Source organism: Ochotona curzoniae, unplaced genomic scaffold (genome assembly GCF_017591425.1).
Source record: "Ochotona curzoniae isolate NIBS_2020 unplaced genomic scaffold, NIBS_Ocur_1.0 scaffold_2453, whole genome shotgun sequence".
Lineage (NCBI taxonomy): Eukaryota > Metazoa > Chordata > Mammalia > Lagomorpha > Ochotonidae > Ochotona > Ochotona curzoniae.
The window spans coordinates 21,917,880-21,934,852 of NW_024467094.1; the positions used below are offsets into that span (position 1 = coordinate 21,917,880).

The following is a 16,973-nucleotide window of genomic DNA, read 5'->3' on the forward strand; positions in this document are numbered from 1 at the left end:
GACCCTGCACCCAAGTGGGAGAGCCAGAGGAAGTTCCTGGCTTCGGATCGGCTCAGCTCTGGCCATTGTGGCCACTTGGGGAGTGAATCAACGGATCTTCCTCTCTGTTTCTCCTACTCTCTTATATCTGCTTATATCCAATGAAAATAAATAAATCTTTTTTTAAAAACGACATAAAATGTCCTAAACACAGTCAGCAGAATGGATCAACTGGCTATTTATCCGCCTGAAAGCACCAGCGTGCCTGGGCTGTTCCACTTCTTATCTAGCTCCCTGCTAATGACTTGGAAAAGCAGTGGAAGATGGCCCAAGGCCTTGAGCCCTTCACCCTGGTGATTCAGAAAGAAGCTACTCTCTCCCAGCTTTATACCAGTTCAGCTCTGGCTGTTGCAGTCATTTGTGGAGTAAACCAGCATAGGAAAATCTCTTTGTTTTTCCCCTCCTCTCTCTGTAATTCTTTCAAGTTAGAAAAAAAAGAAAAAAAAATCATGGGGGAGCTGCCATTGTAGTACACAGGGTTGGGACACTGCCTGCAATGTCAAAATCCTATGTGGGCGCTGGTTCAAGTCTCAGTTGCTCTGCTTCTGACCCAGCTCCCTACTGGCACACCTGGGATGCCAACAGAAAATGGTCCAAGTACTTGGATACCTGCTACCCACATGGGAGACCTAGACGAAGTTCCAGGCTGCTGGCTTCAGCCCAGCCCAGCCCTAGCCACTAGGGAATAAAACCAGCAGATGCAAGATTTCCGTGCTTCTCTATCATTGTCCCTCCTTTTCTTTTTTTTTTTTTTTTTTTTTTTTTAAAGATTTATTTTTATTATTTTTTCATTGGAAAGGCAGATATACAGAGAGGAGAGACAGAGAGGAAGATCTTCCGTCCGATGATTCACTCCCCAAGTGAGCGCAACGGGCCGATACTATGCCGATCCGAAGCCAGGAGCCTCTTCCGGGTCTCCCACGCGGGTGCAGGGTCCCAAAGCTTTGGGCCGTCCTCTGCTGCTTTCCCAGGCCACAGGCAGGGAGCTGGAAGGGAAGCGGGGCTGCCGGGATTAGAACCGGCGCCCATATGGGATCCCGGGCGGCAAGGTGAGGACCTTTAACCACTTGCGCCACCGCGCCGGGCCCGTCCCTCCTTTTCTGCCTAAAACTCTGCCATTCAAATAAATAAATCTGTAAAAATCATGGTAAATGCATTTTTAAAAAGATTTAATTATTTTATTGGAAAGGCAGATTTACAGAGAAAAGGAGAGACAAAGATCTTTTAATTGTTGGTTCACTCCCTCAATGACCGCAATGGTCGGTGTTGAGCTGATCCAAAGTCAGGAGCTTCCTCCAGGTCTCTCACGCGGGTGCAGGCTCCCAAGGCTTTGCACCATCCTTGACTGTTTTCCCTGGTCACAAGCAGGGAGCTGGATGGGAAGTAAAATGGCTGGTTCATAAACCAGTGCCCACATGGGATCCCAGCATTTTCAGGGGGCAAATTAGCCAATGAAGCCAATGTACATTCAAAGACAACCACATGGATTTTAAAACATTTTAAGATAAAACACATTTATCTTTTTATTTCATTTTCACATGAATTTCTTAAAATACAATAATAAATATGTGTATATATACAAAATAAATATAATTATAGAACAATTACAGGTTAAGAAGGAAAGATTTTTCTGAATTCACTTTAATTTTGTGTTACTATCTAACAGTTATCCTTCGTACTTGAACACTGCCAAGGACCTCTGATCAGTTACACTTCAGGAGTTTGACCCATACCTTTGAGTGTTCTGAAAGGAAATCTGGAAGGAGATAAATTTGTGCCAATAGCTCCGTGTAATCACAACACCGAAAATAATAAATATGGGAAAGAATATTTTCAAGAGTGAAATCTTCCAAAGCTTTTTGATGTTCTGAAATAAACAAAGCCATCTTAATTACTTTTACTTACTTTGATATGCTGTTTATTACACAATGCTTTTTAAAACTAAAACAGTATAAAACTCTCAATTGAAAAAGCACAGCAAAAGCACTATAGAGTAGGATTTCCTAATTCCTGACTTCTTATTTTCACCTATTTCCTCACAAGTAAATTATTTGTACACACATATACATAGTTCCTTTAATTAAAGATTTACTTATTTATTTGAAAGAGCTTCAGAGAAGGGACAAGTTAGAGAGTACAAGTGAGGACATGTGCTTCTATCCACTGGTCCACTTCCCTAACAGCCCTACAGCAAGGACTGGTTTGGGCTGAAGGCAAAAGCCAGGACCTCCATCCGGGCTTCACACACAGCAGATGGGCCCATCATCAGCTCCCTTCCCGGGCACGTTAGTACGAAGGTGAGTCAGAAGCATGGAGTTGCGGAGACTCCAACGGACACTACAACAGGAGACAGAGTGCCCGGCAGTGCCCCGATCCTACGCACTGCAACATGGGCCCATAATTACATTTTAAAGTCAAATGACAAGGGTTTTTTTTGGTTTTTTTTTACTAAAAGAGCTGACAATTTTGTTTTCACATTTTACAATACAAATGAAACTCCACTTTCTAAAACCCTACTTCTGTCCTCCAAAACTACTTTCTTAATAGGAAATGGGACTAAATCATCTTTGCCATGCTGTTAGAAAACACCCAGAATCGCAGCCCCATGATCTCCTGCTGAAGCAGAACAAGCAACACAGAACTGCCAGGCGGCCTCCCCGCCCTCCTTATCTGTCAGGTCGAGTCACTCCTGGGTGAGTGGGCTCCATCATGGGGTGGCAAGGAGGTCTTAGCACCTGGGGCCCGGCATCATTGGCGTATGGCCTCCCACAGGTGGCCTCATTCCAGGAGCAGGTCTCCCTGGCCTCACCCCAGGGGAATGAGCGCCCATCACTGGCATCATGGAAGGACCTCTCATATGGGTTGTTGGCATCATGCCAAGGCAAGGAGGACCCAGCAGCCTCGGGGTGGGGGTATCATCACCCCTGCAGGAGGAGGAGCAGATAATGGAGTAGGAGGTATCTTTCCTTGCTGAAACAGACCTATTGTTTTGTCAAACAGGCTCCAAGCCTACTCTTCCATCCATTACTGATAGAGTTCTTCACATTCTCTTTTTGTTTCCTACCGCTGCAGTCTTTCTCACAGAGTCACAGGTGAGATATGTGTCACAGTAGTCACAGTAAAACTTGGGCATGTTGCTGCTGGGTTGGCCGGTGGGCACTCTGTTGTGACAAACGTTTTTAGCTCAATAGTTGAAACATCCAATCAGGGTCAGTATAATCGCTCAACAGGCTACTACTCTACCTGCAAGCACCAGCATATGGGCTCCAGTTCTGATCCAGCTATCTGTTAATGGCCTGGGAAAGCAGTGAAGGATGACCCAAAGCCCTGGGAACCTGCACCTACATGGGAGACCCATAAGAAGCTCCTGGCTCCTGACTGGCTCAGCTCCAGCCATGGTGACTACTTGGGCAGTGAACCAGCCCACAAAAGATCCTTCTCTCTGTCTTTGTAATTCTGACTTTCCAAAACAAAAAAACAAACACACACTTTTTTGGGCCCAGTGCTGCAGCCTAGTGGCTAAAGTCCTAGTCTTGAACGCACTGGAATCCCATGTGGGTTCTGTTCGTGTCCCAGCTGCTCCACTTCCCTTCCAGCTCCCTGCTTGTGGCCTGGGAAAACAGTCAAGGACGGCCCAAACCTTGGGAGCCTGCACCCGCGTGGGAGACCTAGAGGAAGCTCCTGGCTCCTGGTTTTGGATCTGCTTATTTCTGGCCATTGTGGCCGCTTTAGGAGTGGACAGATCTTTCTCTCTGTCTCGCCTCCTCCTTTCTGTATACATGACTTTCCAAAAAATACTTTTAAATCCATATTTTTAAGAAAAGGAAGGACTATAGAAGCAGGGGGAAAAGGTCAGATCAGGCTATGGCCATTCTCATTTTGTTACACAGGTATGAGAGATTATCATTAATACACTCAAGTCATCATGCTCACGTTCCAATGACTTGCTGAGGTCTGAGATCAGCACAGATAAAAATAATTTTGCATTATTACCCAGAAAAAAAAAAGATTCACTTCTGCTAACTTACCTTCTTCCATTTGTGTTCCTGCTATTAAATGAAGATGTTGAATGCAGGCAGTAGCAAGTTCTACCACTCTCTCAACCATAAAACTTCCCTCCGTATCAATAAAAATTGCTTCACCTGCCACTCCTCCAAAACATTCCGGTATCTGCACGTCCACTGCCGCCTGCATGCTGTTAGAGAGGAAGGCGCCCAACGGCCAGAGCTTTATCATGATCAGCCTCAGATAATGACTAGTCAGTATCACTAAAACAAATGAACAAAAATATTTTTATATTCTCCAAGGCAACAGATTGCTGGTTCATCATGGATCCTGATATATTCATATGTAAATCAACTGCTGCTTGGATTAGGGTGAGAGTGTGCCTATAAAACCGTAATTATGGGCCTTTTAATAGCTTTTTAGACCTCTGATCCATTCTTATATATTGATTTAAATAATTGACTCAACTATATCCTAAAAAGTGAATAAAGTAAAAGACTGAACATTTATCCTAAAGATCATATTCACAAAGTATTACACAAAGTATTAAAAAAAAAATAGTTGTATGAATTTATCAAGATGGGGTTCTGAGGTAATAAATGGTAAGCTGATTTTTGCTTGATACAGACACACCATCAGAGCACATACGTGCCTTTTTTGGTCTCCTGATAGGAAATCCACAGAGCAACTATCACATAGAATGCTACTGAGCCCACCCTTAAGAGGCGGAGGGAGGGAAGCAATGGTTATCATCTTAGAACTGTACCCATGAAATCTGCTCTTTATATTAATACAAAAAATTTTAAGAGGGGAACATTTTATTTTACCATAACTGTGTTTTTCCAACACCTGGTGCACCACAAATTTCCGTTGTTTTCATTAAGGGTATTCCACCCCCAAGAATATTATCTACTGCTGAACAGAAGGTGATTATGAAGCTCTGGGTATGCTCCTGCTCAAGAAGTTCCAGCGCTGTACACTTCTTGCCTGACTCAGATGTACCAGCATATCTTGGTTTATTTGTGAGACATTCTCTTCTTAAAATCTGCAGAGTTTCTAAGGCTTCCTCTTTAGATATCCCAACTTCTGAAATGAAAATCAGAAAAAAAAAATCCCACTTTAGAGATTTGATATGGTCTAACGATAACGGATGACACTAATTTCAATTTTCAGGTAACACTAATGTTAAGAGTAGAAAGAAAATATGAAAATGTGACACGTTGGTGCCAGCATTATGGTATAGCAAGTTAAGCCACTGTCTGTGTGATGCCTGAATCCCACATGGGTGCCAGTGCAACTCTGTTATTCCACTTCCAACCAAATTCCCTGCTAACACATCTAGGAAACCACTGAAAGATGGTCCAGGAGTTCAGGCCCCTATGCCCAAGTGGGAGACAGGAAAGAAACTGCTGGCTTCCACCTGACTCAACCCTGGCCATCGTGGCCATGTGTAGAGTGAACCAGCACATAGAATATAGCTCTTTCTCTCTGCATTTCAAATACATTTTTTCAAAACTAACACCTGCACTATTATTTTAATTTTTCATGTTAATAAAGGCATTTGTTTTTTCTTAGTGGTCACAAAAAAAATTATTGTCTCAGAAACAATTATTTTTTTTTTTTTTTTTTTTTTTAAAGATTTATTTTTATTATTTTTTCATTGGAAAGGCAGATATACAGAGAGGAGAGACAGAGAGGAAGATCTTCCGTCCGATGATTCACTCCCCAAGTGAGCGCAACGGGCCGATACTATGCCGATCCGAAGCCAGGAGCCTCTTCTGGGTCTCCCACGTGGGTGCAGGTTCCCAAAGCTTTGGGCCGTCCTCTGCTGCTTTCCCAGGCCACAGGCAGGGAGCTGGAAGGGAAGCAGGGCTGCCGGGATTAGAACCGGCGCCCATATGGGATCCCGGGCGGCAAGGCGAGGACCTTTAACCACTTGCGCCACCGCGCCGGGCCCAGAAACAATTATTTTTAAAGATTTATTTATTTTTATTAGAAAGTCAGATTTACAGAGAGAAAGAGAATCTTCCATCAACTGTTTCACTACCCAAGTGGTCGTAACAGCTGGAGATGAGCTGATCTGAAGCCAGGAGCCAGGAGCCTCCTCCAGGTCTCCCACATGGGCGCAGCTCCCAAGGCTTTGTGCTGTCCTTCACTGCTTTCCCAGGCCACAAGCAGGGAGCTGAATAGGAAGTGGAGCAGCCGGAAAACGAATCGGCACCCAAATGGGATCTCAGCACATGCAAGGTGAGGGTTTAGCCATTGAGGTATCATACTGGGCCCAGTATTTTAAAAAATTGTATCCAAATACCTACAAGAACTTCTCAGAAGTAGAAATGGGTGGGTATTTGGCACAGTGGCTAAGAAGCCTGTATTCCATTTCAGTGTGTCTGGTTTCAAATCTGGGCTCCACTTGCTCTTCCAGCTCCTGAGCCATGTGCACACAGGGAGGTGGTGGTGCTGTCAAGTACTTGGGTCCCTGCCACCCTCAGGGAGATGCAGATGGAGTTCTCAGCTCCTTGTTTCAGGCTGGCACAGGCCCGGCTGTTGCAGGCATTGGGATGGAAGCTCTGCGTTTGCTACAGTCTCTCTGCCTTTATTACAATGACAATGAAGAACACAGAAGTAAGATGCAGTCTTATCCTATTTCTGATCACGCCACTACAGACTTATTCTCATAAAATATACGTACACTTCCTCCAATGAGGACGAATAAGATTTCTTTAATTTCCTAAAACAAAGTACAACTTCAAGAAATGCGTTAGTGGGCCTGGCATGACGGCTTAGTGGCTAAATCCTCACCTTGCAAACACTGGGATACCATATGGGTACTGGTTCATCTCCCGGCAGCTCCACTTCCCTTCCAGCTCCCCACTTGTGACCTGGGAAAGCAGTCGAGGACGGCCCAAAGCCTTGGGACCCTGCACCCTCATGGGAGACCCAGAAGAAGCTCTTGATTCCTGGCTTCAGACCGGCTCAGCTCTGGGTCAACACCCAGAGCTCTGGTCACTTGGGGAGTGAATCAGTGGACAAAAGATCTTTCTCTCTGTTTTTCCTTCTCTCTATAAATCTTATTTTCCAACAAAAATAAATAAATCTAAGGAGAGAAAAAGTGTATGTGCATATATGAAGTTATTTCAAAAATTTATGGTGTTCGCTTTAATACCACATATTCTAAAACTGAAACAACACAGAGATTAGCACAAAGATGACACACAAATTCATGAGGCATTCCATATTAAAAAAAAATGCACATATATGGGCCTGGAGTGGCAGCCTAGTGGCTAAGTCCTTGCCTGGAGATCCTGCACCCATGTTTGAGACCCAGAAGAAGCTCCTGGCTCCTGGGTTCAGATTGGCTCTGCTTTGGCCATTGTGGTCATTTAGGAAATTAATCTTAATGAAAAAAAAAATTATGACGGGTCATATGTCATAGTGATCTAAACCCAGCTAGCAGGTGTCAACATCTTATTAGCATGCTGGGCATTTTTGATATAGGTCCCTTTAGTGTGCCTAGGCAGGGAGAGGACAATGGCCCAAATGCTTGGTCACCCACTCCACAGCCATGTGGGGAGACATGCATGGGAGAGGGGACAGAATGGGACTCCTGGATGCAGCAATTTGGGGAATCCATCAATGGTTATAATACTTCTCTCTCTTTCCCCTTAATTCTGCCATTCAAGCAAATAAATAAATCTTAAAACTAGCCAGTGTGGAAGTGAGATTAAAGGATAAGCTTACATGGTAAAATCGTTTTTTTTTAAGATGTATCTATTGGGCCTAGTATGACAGGCTAGTGACTAAATGTTCACCAGGCATGCCCAGGATCCCATATGCGTACCAATTTACATCCCTCCCTGCTTGTGGCCTGGGAACGCAGTACAGGATGGCCCAAAGCCTTAGCACCAGAAGAAGCGCCTGGCTCCTGCCTTTAGATTGGCTCACTTCTTCCTCTTTGTCTCTCCCTCTCTCTGTATATATGCCTTCCGATTAAAAAGAAATAAATATTAAAAAAAAAAAATCTTCCCAGGTCCAGCGCAATAGCGTAGCAGTTAAAGCCCTCGCCTTGAATGCGCCAGGATCCCATATGGGCACCGTTCTAATCCTGGAGGCCCCACTTCCCATCCAGTTTCCTGCTTGTGGCCTGGGAAAGCAGTCGAGGACGGTCCAAAGCTTTGGGATCCTGCACCCACATGGGAGACCCGGAAGAGCTCTGGGCTTCTAGCTTCAGATTGGCTCAGCTCCAGCCGCTGTGGTCACTTGAGGAGTGAATCATCGGACGGAAGATCTTCCTCTGTCTCTCCTCTCTATACATCTGACTTTGCAATTTAAAAAAAAAAAAGTTGTCCTCTAAGGAACAAGTATTTCAATATGTAATTTATGGAATATAACTGGATTGTAGAATAAAATAAAAGGCACAGAAACATTCCAAACAACCAAAAAAAAAAATACACCCAAGGCTTTGGGCTATCCTTGACTGCTTTCTCAGGCCAAAAGCAGGGAGCTGGATGGGAAATGGAGCAGCCAGGACATGAACTGGCACTCCTATGGGATCCCAGCATATGCAAAGCAAGGATTTAGCCACTAGGCTACTGTGCCAGGCCCAGCTCATTATTTAATTCCATTTTTGCAAGATTTTTGCAATTACCCTTGTATTATGTTTAAGCTTTATTTCCTTAACAAGGGGAGTGACAAAAAGAGGAAGAAACTAGGAGAAAGGGTTTTTACCTGCTGGCTTATTCTCAAATGGCCAAAATGGCCAGGGCTGGTCCAAACTGAGGTTAGCATTCTGAAATCCAATCAAGGTCTCCCATGTGGATGACAGGGGCCTAAGTACCACAGACATCCTCTACTACCTTCCCACGCACAACAGCAGGGAGCCAGAGCAGGGATCAGCACTGTGACACAGCAAGTTAAACTGCTGCTTACAACACCTGCACTAGATGAGTTCCTGTTTGGAGTCCTGGGAGCTCCACTTCCGTTCCAGCTCCCTGCTAATAGCCCTGGGAAAGCAGCAGAGGATTGTTCAAGGGCTTGGGTTCTTGCACCCATGTAGGAGAATCAAATGATGTTCCAGGCTCCTAGTTTCCGGCTGGTTAATGTGGCTACGCGAAGAATGAATGAGTACAGGGAAGATCTCTTTGACTCTCTGCTTTCAAAATAAAGATTAAAAAAATATATATATCAGGGAGCTGGATCAAAAGCAGACTGACATTCTGACACAGGATGCTGACAATGCACATGGCAGCTCAACGCACCTGTGCCACAACACTATGCCCCCACCAGCTTGGGTTATTCATAAGACTTTTCCAAGGAACAAATAGAAAAATTTCTTTTCATGGGGGAAGCACAGTAAGCCAACAAGCTGCTTGTGATACCAACATCCCACAAGAGTTCTGTTTGAAGTTCAGGTGCTCCATTTCCCAAGGCAGGATCCTGGAACACACCTGTGAAAGCAGCAGCAGGTGACCGAGGGCTTGGGCCATTGGCTCCCACATGGAACAAGAGGATGGAGTTCCAGGATTCTGGTTTTGGCAGCCGATCCAAAGCCAGGAGCCAAGAACTTCTTTCCGGGTCTCCCACCACACGAGTGCAGGGTCCCAAGGCTTTGGGACTTCCTCGACTGCTTTCCCAGGACACAAGCAGGGAGCTGGATGGGAAGTGGAGCTGTTGGGACTAGAACCGGCGCCCATATCGGATCCTGGCGCATTTATTGCACGAGATGGGCAGTTTTGTTTCTGCATTCCTGGGGAATCACAGTACGGTGAAATATGAGGTTAGGGGGTTTTCAGCGAGTTACATTTCTCTCACTTAGGGTCTCGACCTACACGAAGCCTGCCTCAAAGTTAACCCTCATCCTCTGAATTTTGGAACGGCAAGGGAAAAATAAATCAGTCTTTCTGGTTTCCTGTTCTGATTGCATTATCTCCTAATGGAGTAACGCAAAGCCCCCGAACCTCTTCGCCACGAGAGCTGAGGTGTCTCCTGCACCGGTGGGACACGGCCCACGTGAAAGCGTCCTTTGGAGCAGAAATGGGGTCATCTTCAGAACACCCAGGCGGCACGGACCCAAAGAAAGCAGCCCCTTGGCTGCTGACAGCTTTCCGGTGGCGTCCCGAGTTACCTTTGCTGAGCTCCGAGGGCTTCACTCCCAGCAGCTCCTCCGCGGTCTGGAAGCCCGCGGCCACCAGCTTCACGCGCACGGCCGGGGACAGCGGAAAGCTCACCAGATCCCGCTGCATTTCCAAACCGACTCCGTCACGCCCCGACCGCCAAAACCGCGCACGCACGCACGCACGCACGCCCCGCCCCCCGCGACTGACGCCGCGTGACGTCACGCGCAAGGCGGAGCGGACGCGGCCCGCGGCCTGGCCGCACGCGGGTTCGGGTCCTCGCTGCTACGTGAAGCCTCATGGAGGATGTTGGCTGGGGTAGCGTTTCCCGGCCAGTGCCTCCCAATCTCATGTATGGTTTCCTCACCAAATCACACATGCATTCTGACTGTTTTAAAAAAAAAAGGGGGGGTGGATGGAGGCAGACTGCTGGACAAACTCGGTCCGGTGGGCTCTGCACGCCACATCTCCTTCCACCCCCAGCCTGTTGAGTGAAAGGCCGAAGCACTCATGGGGCATGAGTGGAACTAGTGGAGCCGGGGCAGTGCAGGGGCCGGGTGTGGAAAGGGACGGCCTCGTGCGCGACCCCCGCACCCCCAGGTCCTGCCCTCTTCCCGCCGGCGCCCCCTCCTCCACTCCGCGCCTTTCCCGCCCTCGCAGAGGATTGTGGGCCAGCCCCCCACGGCCGCTGCTTGTGGGGCGGGAGCCTCCGGGCGTCCACTCACCCTCCAACCGACACCTTCCCGCGAGCTGAGCCCGTCAGAGCCAGCACGGCCTGCCCTGCTCTGAGAAGGTAGCTGGAAAAGTAAGCAAGGAGTGACCCCCACCCACCCCCAGGGGTCTGGGGGTCCCGAGAGGGAGGGGCTGGCGTGTGCGAGGACCCCCGTTCCAGGTCCGAGTGTGGAGGGAGGACTGGGTAGAGGACTGGGTCACTGGAAGATGGTAAGGTCTCTTCGGGCCTAGGAAATGCGACTTTTTGAGGGACAGGACCTGTGCCCTGTCTAGGGGCGTGGGGTCTTTGCCCCGACTTTTCCTTGCTAGCTTAAAGGACCTCCTTCCGTGTTGGGCACCTGAAGTACTTAAGATGGCGGAAGGAGACTGCCTCCGACCCCTAGGTTTTACAGGCTTCATAACCGTTCCCGCCGGACACAAGTGGCCAGAACAGTTTTTTCTTGAAGCTAAATTTCAAACTCAGTATCTTATTTATCATTATTATTTTTTAGCCTGAGCTTCACCTCCAAACGGTGAGCCCCTCCGAAAGGCCGCGGTGAGGAGGGGTACTGGGAGGGAAGAATGGGATGTTGGCGCCCAGTTTTGGAAGCTCCAGAAAGTCTGCTAGAGACGTCGAAATGTGGCTTGCTCCTCGGTACCTTGCTGCGTTTCCAGTGTGATCCACGTCTGGCCACTCAGTGGGCATTGCTTAAGTATTGTCCTCAGGGAAATTCATGCTTGCGTTTGTAAAGCAGCCCGGTTCTTGGCTGCAGGAAGGATATTCTCACATTCAGCTATAGCTCCTTTAGCTTGGTCAGCTGGTGAAGTTGGTCACATTTAGAATTTAATTTCATCAACAGTGGAGCTAGGAAACTTGGTGGCGTCTAGGTGCTGTTCACGTCTAATAATCTCTCAGTTTCCTGCAGCAATTATCATTTTCATCATAATTCTTAAAAAGGTATTTGATGACATTTATAGTGGTATTTGTTTAGATTGAGCTTATTTATTTAAAAGATGGAGTTCCAGGGCCCAGCGCGATAACCTAGTGGCTGACATCCTTACCTTGCATGTGCCAGGATCCCAAATAGGCACCAATTAATGTCCTAGCTGCTCCACTTCCCATCCAGCTCCCTGCTTGTGGCCTGGGAAAGCAGTCGAGGACAGCCCAAAGCCTGAAGGAATCTCTTGGCTCCTGCCTTTAGATCAGTTCAGCTCCACTCCAGCCATGTTGGCCACTTGGGGAGAGAATTAGCAGTTGGAAGATCTTTCTCTGTGTCTCTCCTCTCTATAAATCTGACTTTGCAATAAAAATAAATAAATCTTTCAAAATAAATAAATATTTAAAAAAAAAATACAGGTGGAGTTACAAAGAGACAGAAACAGGCGAGGTGTGTGGGGGGCGGGGGGGGGGGGTCTTCCATCCACTGATTCACTCCCCAGATAGTCAAAACTAGAGACTTCCTGCAGGTTTCTCCTGTATGTGCAGGGTCCCAAGCACTCGGCTATCCTCTGCTGGGCTTAGGCCGCTCACCACAATGCCAGCCCATGTGAGCTTTGAAACTCAACCAGGTTTTTGAAACCAGACACCTAAAACCAAACAGGGCTATGGGATAAACAGGGAATATGCACCTTCCTGTATTGTTAATTTTTTGAAAGTGTTTTTTTAGGGATAATAGGGCTGACTTATTAACTGGCAGATCCTTTAAAATGTTTTCTATTAAGGAAGCATTAAGTTTTTTTTTTTAACATCTATTGATGTTTTAATTTGAGAGACAGATTTACAAAGAGTTAAGGAGAGAGATAATCCATTTGCTGATTCATTCCACAGTGGCCGGAGCTGGGCCAGCCAGGAGCCAGAAGCCAGGCGATTCTTCCAGGTCTCCCAAGCACTTGGGCCAACCTCTGAAGCTTCATTAGAGTATTTCTGACATATATTTCAGATTTACACTTCTGTCTAAATACAGTGTAACACTAAGGACAGGGAGGAGCTATTGGTATCAGTATCTATCACTATTTGAAGCATTCTTTTTTTTGTAAGATTTATTTATATTGCAAAAGTCAGATATACAGAGAGGAGGAGAGACAGAGAGAAAGATCTTACGTCCAATGATTCACTTCCCAAGTGAGCACAACGGCCATTGCTGCGCCGATCCGGATCCAGGAACCAGGAACTTCTTCCAGGTCTCCCACACGAGTGCAGGGTCCCAAAGCTTTGGGCCATCCTCGACTGCTTTCCCAGGCTACAAGCAGGGAACTGGATGGGAAGTGGAGCTGCGTTAATCCAGTTCCCAAGTTTCCCTCATGGTGTACTTACCCTGAGGGAAGAGATCTCTCAGGCCTGGAGAAAGCCTGGAACTCGGTCACTGCCTGGCCTGGTGGCAGTGACTTTAGCCTGAGTCCCAGCATTGGGTCTGGCTTGGCTGGGGCACCGCCCCCCAGCCGCCACACTGCAGCAGGCTCCATCTGCCCCAACCCCACATCCTCACTCAACACTCTTGCCTCACTTTTATATGCTAGGGACTCTTATCTGCATTTCTAAGACAGACAGGTTCTCTGGCCTCCCATTGCAACCCAAATCAACCTATTTTAAACCTAAATTGTCTTTATTCCAATCCCAAAACCCTGTACCCTATCTGCATCTCCTGCCTCTGGAACTACATCCATTCTTTTTTTTTTTCTAAGATCTTTTTTTTTTTAAAAGATTTATTTATTTTGGGCCTGGTGGCCTAGCAGCTAAAGTCCTCACCTTGAACACATCCCATATGGGCACCGGTTCTAATCGCAGCAGCTCCTGTGTAGGAGACAGGGAAGAAGTTCCTGGCTCCTGGCTGGCTTGGTAATAATAATAATAATAATAAAATAATAAATAAATTAATTAAATAATAATGATAAAATAAAAAATTAAAATATCTGGCTTTGTAATAAAAATAAATAAATCTTTTTTTAAAGATTTTCATTTTAAAGATATTTATTTTAAAGATACTTATTTTTTTTTAAAAAGATTTACTTATTTTTATTAGAAAATCAGATATACAGAGGAGAGACAGAGGAAGATCATCCATCCACTCTTTTACAACAGCTGGTGCTGAACCAACGCAAACCCAGGAGCCAGCAGCTTCATTTGAGTCTCCCATGCGGGTGCAGGGTCCCAAGGCTTCAGGCTGATCTCGGCTGCTTTTACAGGCCACAAGCAGGGAGCTGGATGGGAAGTGGAGCAGCTGGGACACAAAGTGGCAACCCTATGGGATCCCAGTATATGCAAGGCAAGGATTTAGTCACTAGGCTATGGTGCCAGGCCCAGTAGGAACATTTTTCTTAACCTGCTTCAGCTATAAGACAGTTAAGGATGGTTACTTTTGCATATTAAAGCAGTCTTGTGAGTAGATATTTTGGTAATAAGCAAAAGCAATGAAGTTCAGTTAAATAGTCAAAGTGGGTCTTGTGAAGATTAGTTTAAGAATGCTCTGCCAAGCACAGATATCCTGAAGCTGGCATTTGGGATTTTAAAGTTGTTTGTTAATAATGCCAGTAGTGAAAAAAAAAAATAATGCCAGTAGTGGTCACATACTGGATATTTTCCCCTCAGTCAAATAGTTCACAAGCAGATTTAGGGGTACCTTAACCTTTAGTTTGTTACAGGGTGTGAGATCACACCAGACATGTCTAAGGTTTACTAAGGAGTCTTTATTAACAAAGCTTGGTGATAACAGAGCACACTAGACATAGCAAATCACAAGTCCATACGACAATCCAACCAATCATAACCCCAAGAGGAACAAATGATCACTACCCTTAAGTCCATTGGTTAAGCTGAAGACCTATGCCCCAGCTTCCCCAGCAATATGAGCTATCCTAGGAGACATGCAATGAATAACCTGGACACACTTAGGAAGCTGCAGACACACACCTTTCCCTGGCTTCTCTGCCTGCATTACACTACTGCCAGGCCTCATCTCTCCTGGAACTCCTGATAGTACAGAGACCAGAAATAACACTGCTATATCCATTGTCCCATCTAAACAGTACACAGGGACCTTGCTCAGGGGATGAACTGTCCTGGGTCAGCCACGAGTCAAGGTGCCAGAGCAACAGAGAACCTAACCAGAGAGTGAGTCCCTGCTTCACAGGCCTTTTAAAGGGGCTTGTGAGGGGAGTGGTTACACAACAATGCAATACCATCCCCTCATAGATGATAGGTGAGTCACAGATGGGCAGGAGGGAAACGGGGGGGGGGAGGGGGCAGGAGTGGGAGAGTGGCTGAGGATGGAATTAACACTCCATTGCTGTTAGGACCCATCTTCAGGACAGAGGGTAGGGGACACAGCCACATTTCATTTGCCCACTGTCAGTGGGTGCTGGCTGTCACCAGCTGCACCCCATAACAAGTTCACATTTCAAAATCAATATTTCATTTGTTGAGTTTATTTATGTATACGTTGGGCCGATCATGCTGGCTCAATGAGCTAAGCCTCCCCCTGCAGGTGTCCGGTTCCAATATGGGTACTAGTTCATGTCAGGACTGGTCAACTTCCCATCCAGCTCCTTGCTTGTGGCCTGGGAAAGCAGAATAGGATGGCCCAAAGCCTTGGGACCCTGGACCCGTGTGAGAGACCTGGAAGAAGCTCCTAGCTCCTTATATGGGATTGGCCCAGCCCTGGCCATTGCAGCCATTTGGGGTTGAGCCATTTGGAGATTTTTCTGGATCTCCTCCTCTCTGTAAGTCTACCTTTCCAATAAAAGTAAATAGATCTTTAAATTTTTATAATTTATTTTGGGGCGGGCAGAATCCTAGACTCTACAGAATTGTACCATAAAATTAAAAATAAAAATTTAAAATGTTTATATATACGTTTACGGCATGTCATTTATTAATCCTTAGTAATGCTTTATATGAGCAGCATTAATTTCAGTTTTAAAGATAGGAAGAGCATGCTCACTTATTTTGACCGTTTGAAGACTCAAACTAATGTGCTGGGAGGGATGAAGGAAAAGGGCTGCACATAGCGGTAACCTTAGCAGAGCAGGTGGGGCGGCACTCACCCAAAGGGGTTTCAACCCACGAGGGTCACCTGCCACGAGTGGGTCTAGACGGGGGACTCTGAGTTCTTTCCTGGTTTACTTTCTTCAAAAGTAGAATTAGCATCTGAGCGACTCATCTTTTAAGTAAAGAGCTGCTTCATGATTGAGAGGGAGCACTCTATTCCTAAGCGAGGTACTTTGTGCTGATAACCTATTTTGAGCAATAAGTGGCCAGAATTTTCAAATGTAGTTTCTTCAGATTTCAGCTTTTCAGACTCGCTCCTTCAGTTTACACGGACAGTGGCTAGATGAACTGTGTCAGAAACCACAGTGATATGATTAGGGCCAAACCTTTGAAAGTAAAAGTTTATGATTATCTTTGTTTTGCTTCGATAGCATCCGGGCACTGAATGAGATCAGCCAGAGGGGCGTGGAATATGCTAATTACTGGCAGTGGCTGCTGGTATTTTCATGTGCTAGGTTTACATTGCCTTGGATTTTTGCATAGGCAGAAATAGAAATACTGATGCTCGCTTAGTGTGGTTTGTTGTCTTTTATGGAAAGATGAAGCAGGTCGCTAGATAGGGTTGAGAAAACTAACCATAGCTCTGAAGTAGTGTGATGATGAGGATGAAATCCCAGGCAATGCCAGCAACTCATACTTACCTGGCAGGGGAGATACCATGATCGCGAAGGTGGTTTTCCCAGGGCGAGGCTCACCCATTGCACTCCGGGTGTGCTGACCCCTGCGATTTCCCCAAATGTGGGAAACTCGACTGCATAATTTGTGGTAGTGGGGGACTGCGTTCGCGCTCTCCCCTGATCTTTCTGGTTCTTAATAATAGAACTTATTAATGCTCTCTGTTTATTTCCTTAGTCACTGCTTGATATATTTTTAGGGTATAAGTTTGCTGAGTTTTGCTTTTTATGTTCAGATGCTGGTGTATTTTGTTAGTTAGCAGTGGTATTGATATTTCTAGTTTCTTGGGTTGCTTTGGGTCTTTTGAAGGGCAACGGAATGTTGGGTAGCTCGTTTATGGCAGTTAGACATTATCTTGCTTTTTTGTTTCATCCAAGGTGATTGGC

General features: G+C 46.0%; 1 protein-coding gene, 1 non-coding gene and 2 pseudogenes across 2 annotated transcripts in view; 2 read left to right on the plus strand and 2 right to left on the minus strand.

Annotated features, from left to right (window-relative positions):
- RAD51C (RAD51 paralog C) overlaps nucleotides 1-10,311 on the minus strand; it is a 28,768-nt gene extending 18,457 nt beyond the window's left edge. The window contains exons 1-4 of the mRNA XM_041000884.1: nucleotides 10,169-10,311; nucleotides 4,872-5,130; nucleotides 4,068-4,234; nucleotides 1,773-1,906 (exon numbers count right to left, since the gene is read on the minus strand). Of these exons, the coding sequence (XP_040856818.1) occupies nucleotides 1,773-1,906; nucleotides 4,068-4,234; nucleotides 4,872-5,130; nucleotides 10,169-10,286 (678 nt within the window). The 5' untranslated portion in view covers nucleotides 10,287-10,311. The remainder of the gene's footprint in view (nucleotides 1-1,772; nucleotides 1,907-4,067; nucleotides 4,235-4,871; nucleotides 5,131-10,168) is intronic.
- LOC121170014 lies at nucleotides 2,706-3,275 on the minus strand (annotated as a pseudogene).
- On the plus strand, nucleotides 7,195-7,287 carry LOC121170557 (annotated as a pseudogene).
- A 6,234-nt stretch (nucleotides 10,312-16,545) lies between the features above and the next one.
- LOC121170590 lies at nucleotides 16,546-16,709 on the plus strand. The gene has a single exon (XR_005886015.1). It is a non-coding gene; the product is annotated as a U1 spliceosomal RNA (small nuclear RNA).
- The last annotated feature ends 264 nt before the right edge of the window (nucleotides 16,710-16,973 follow it).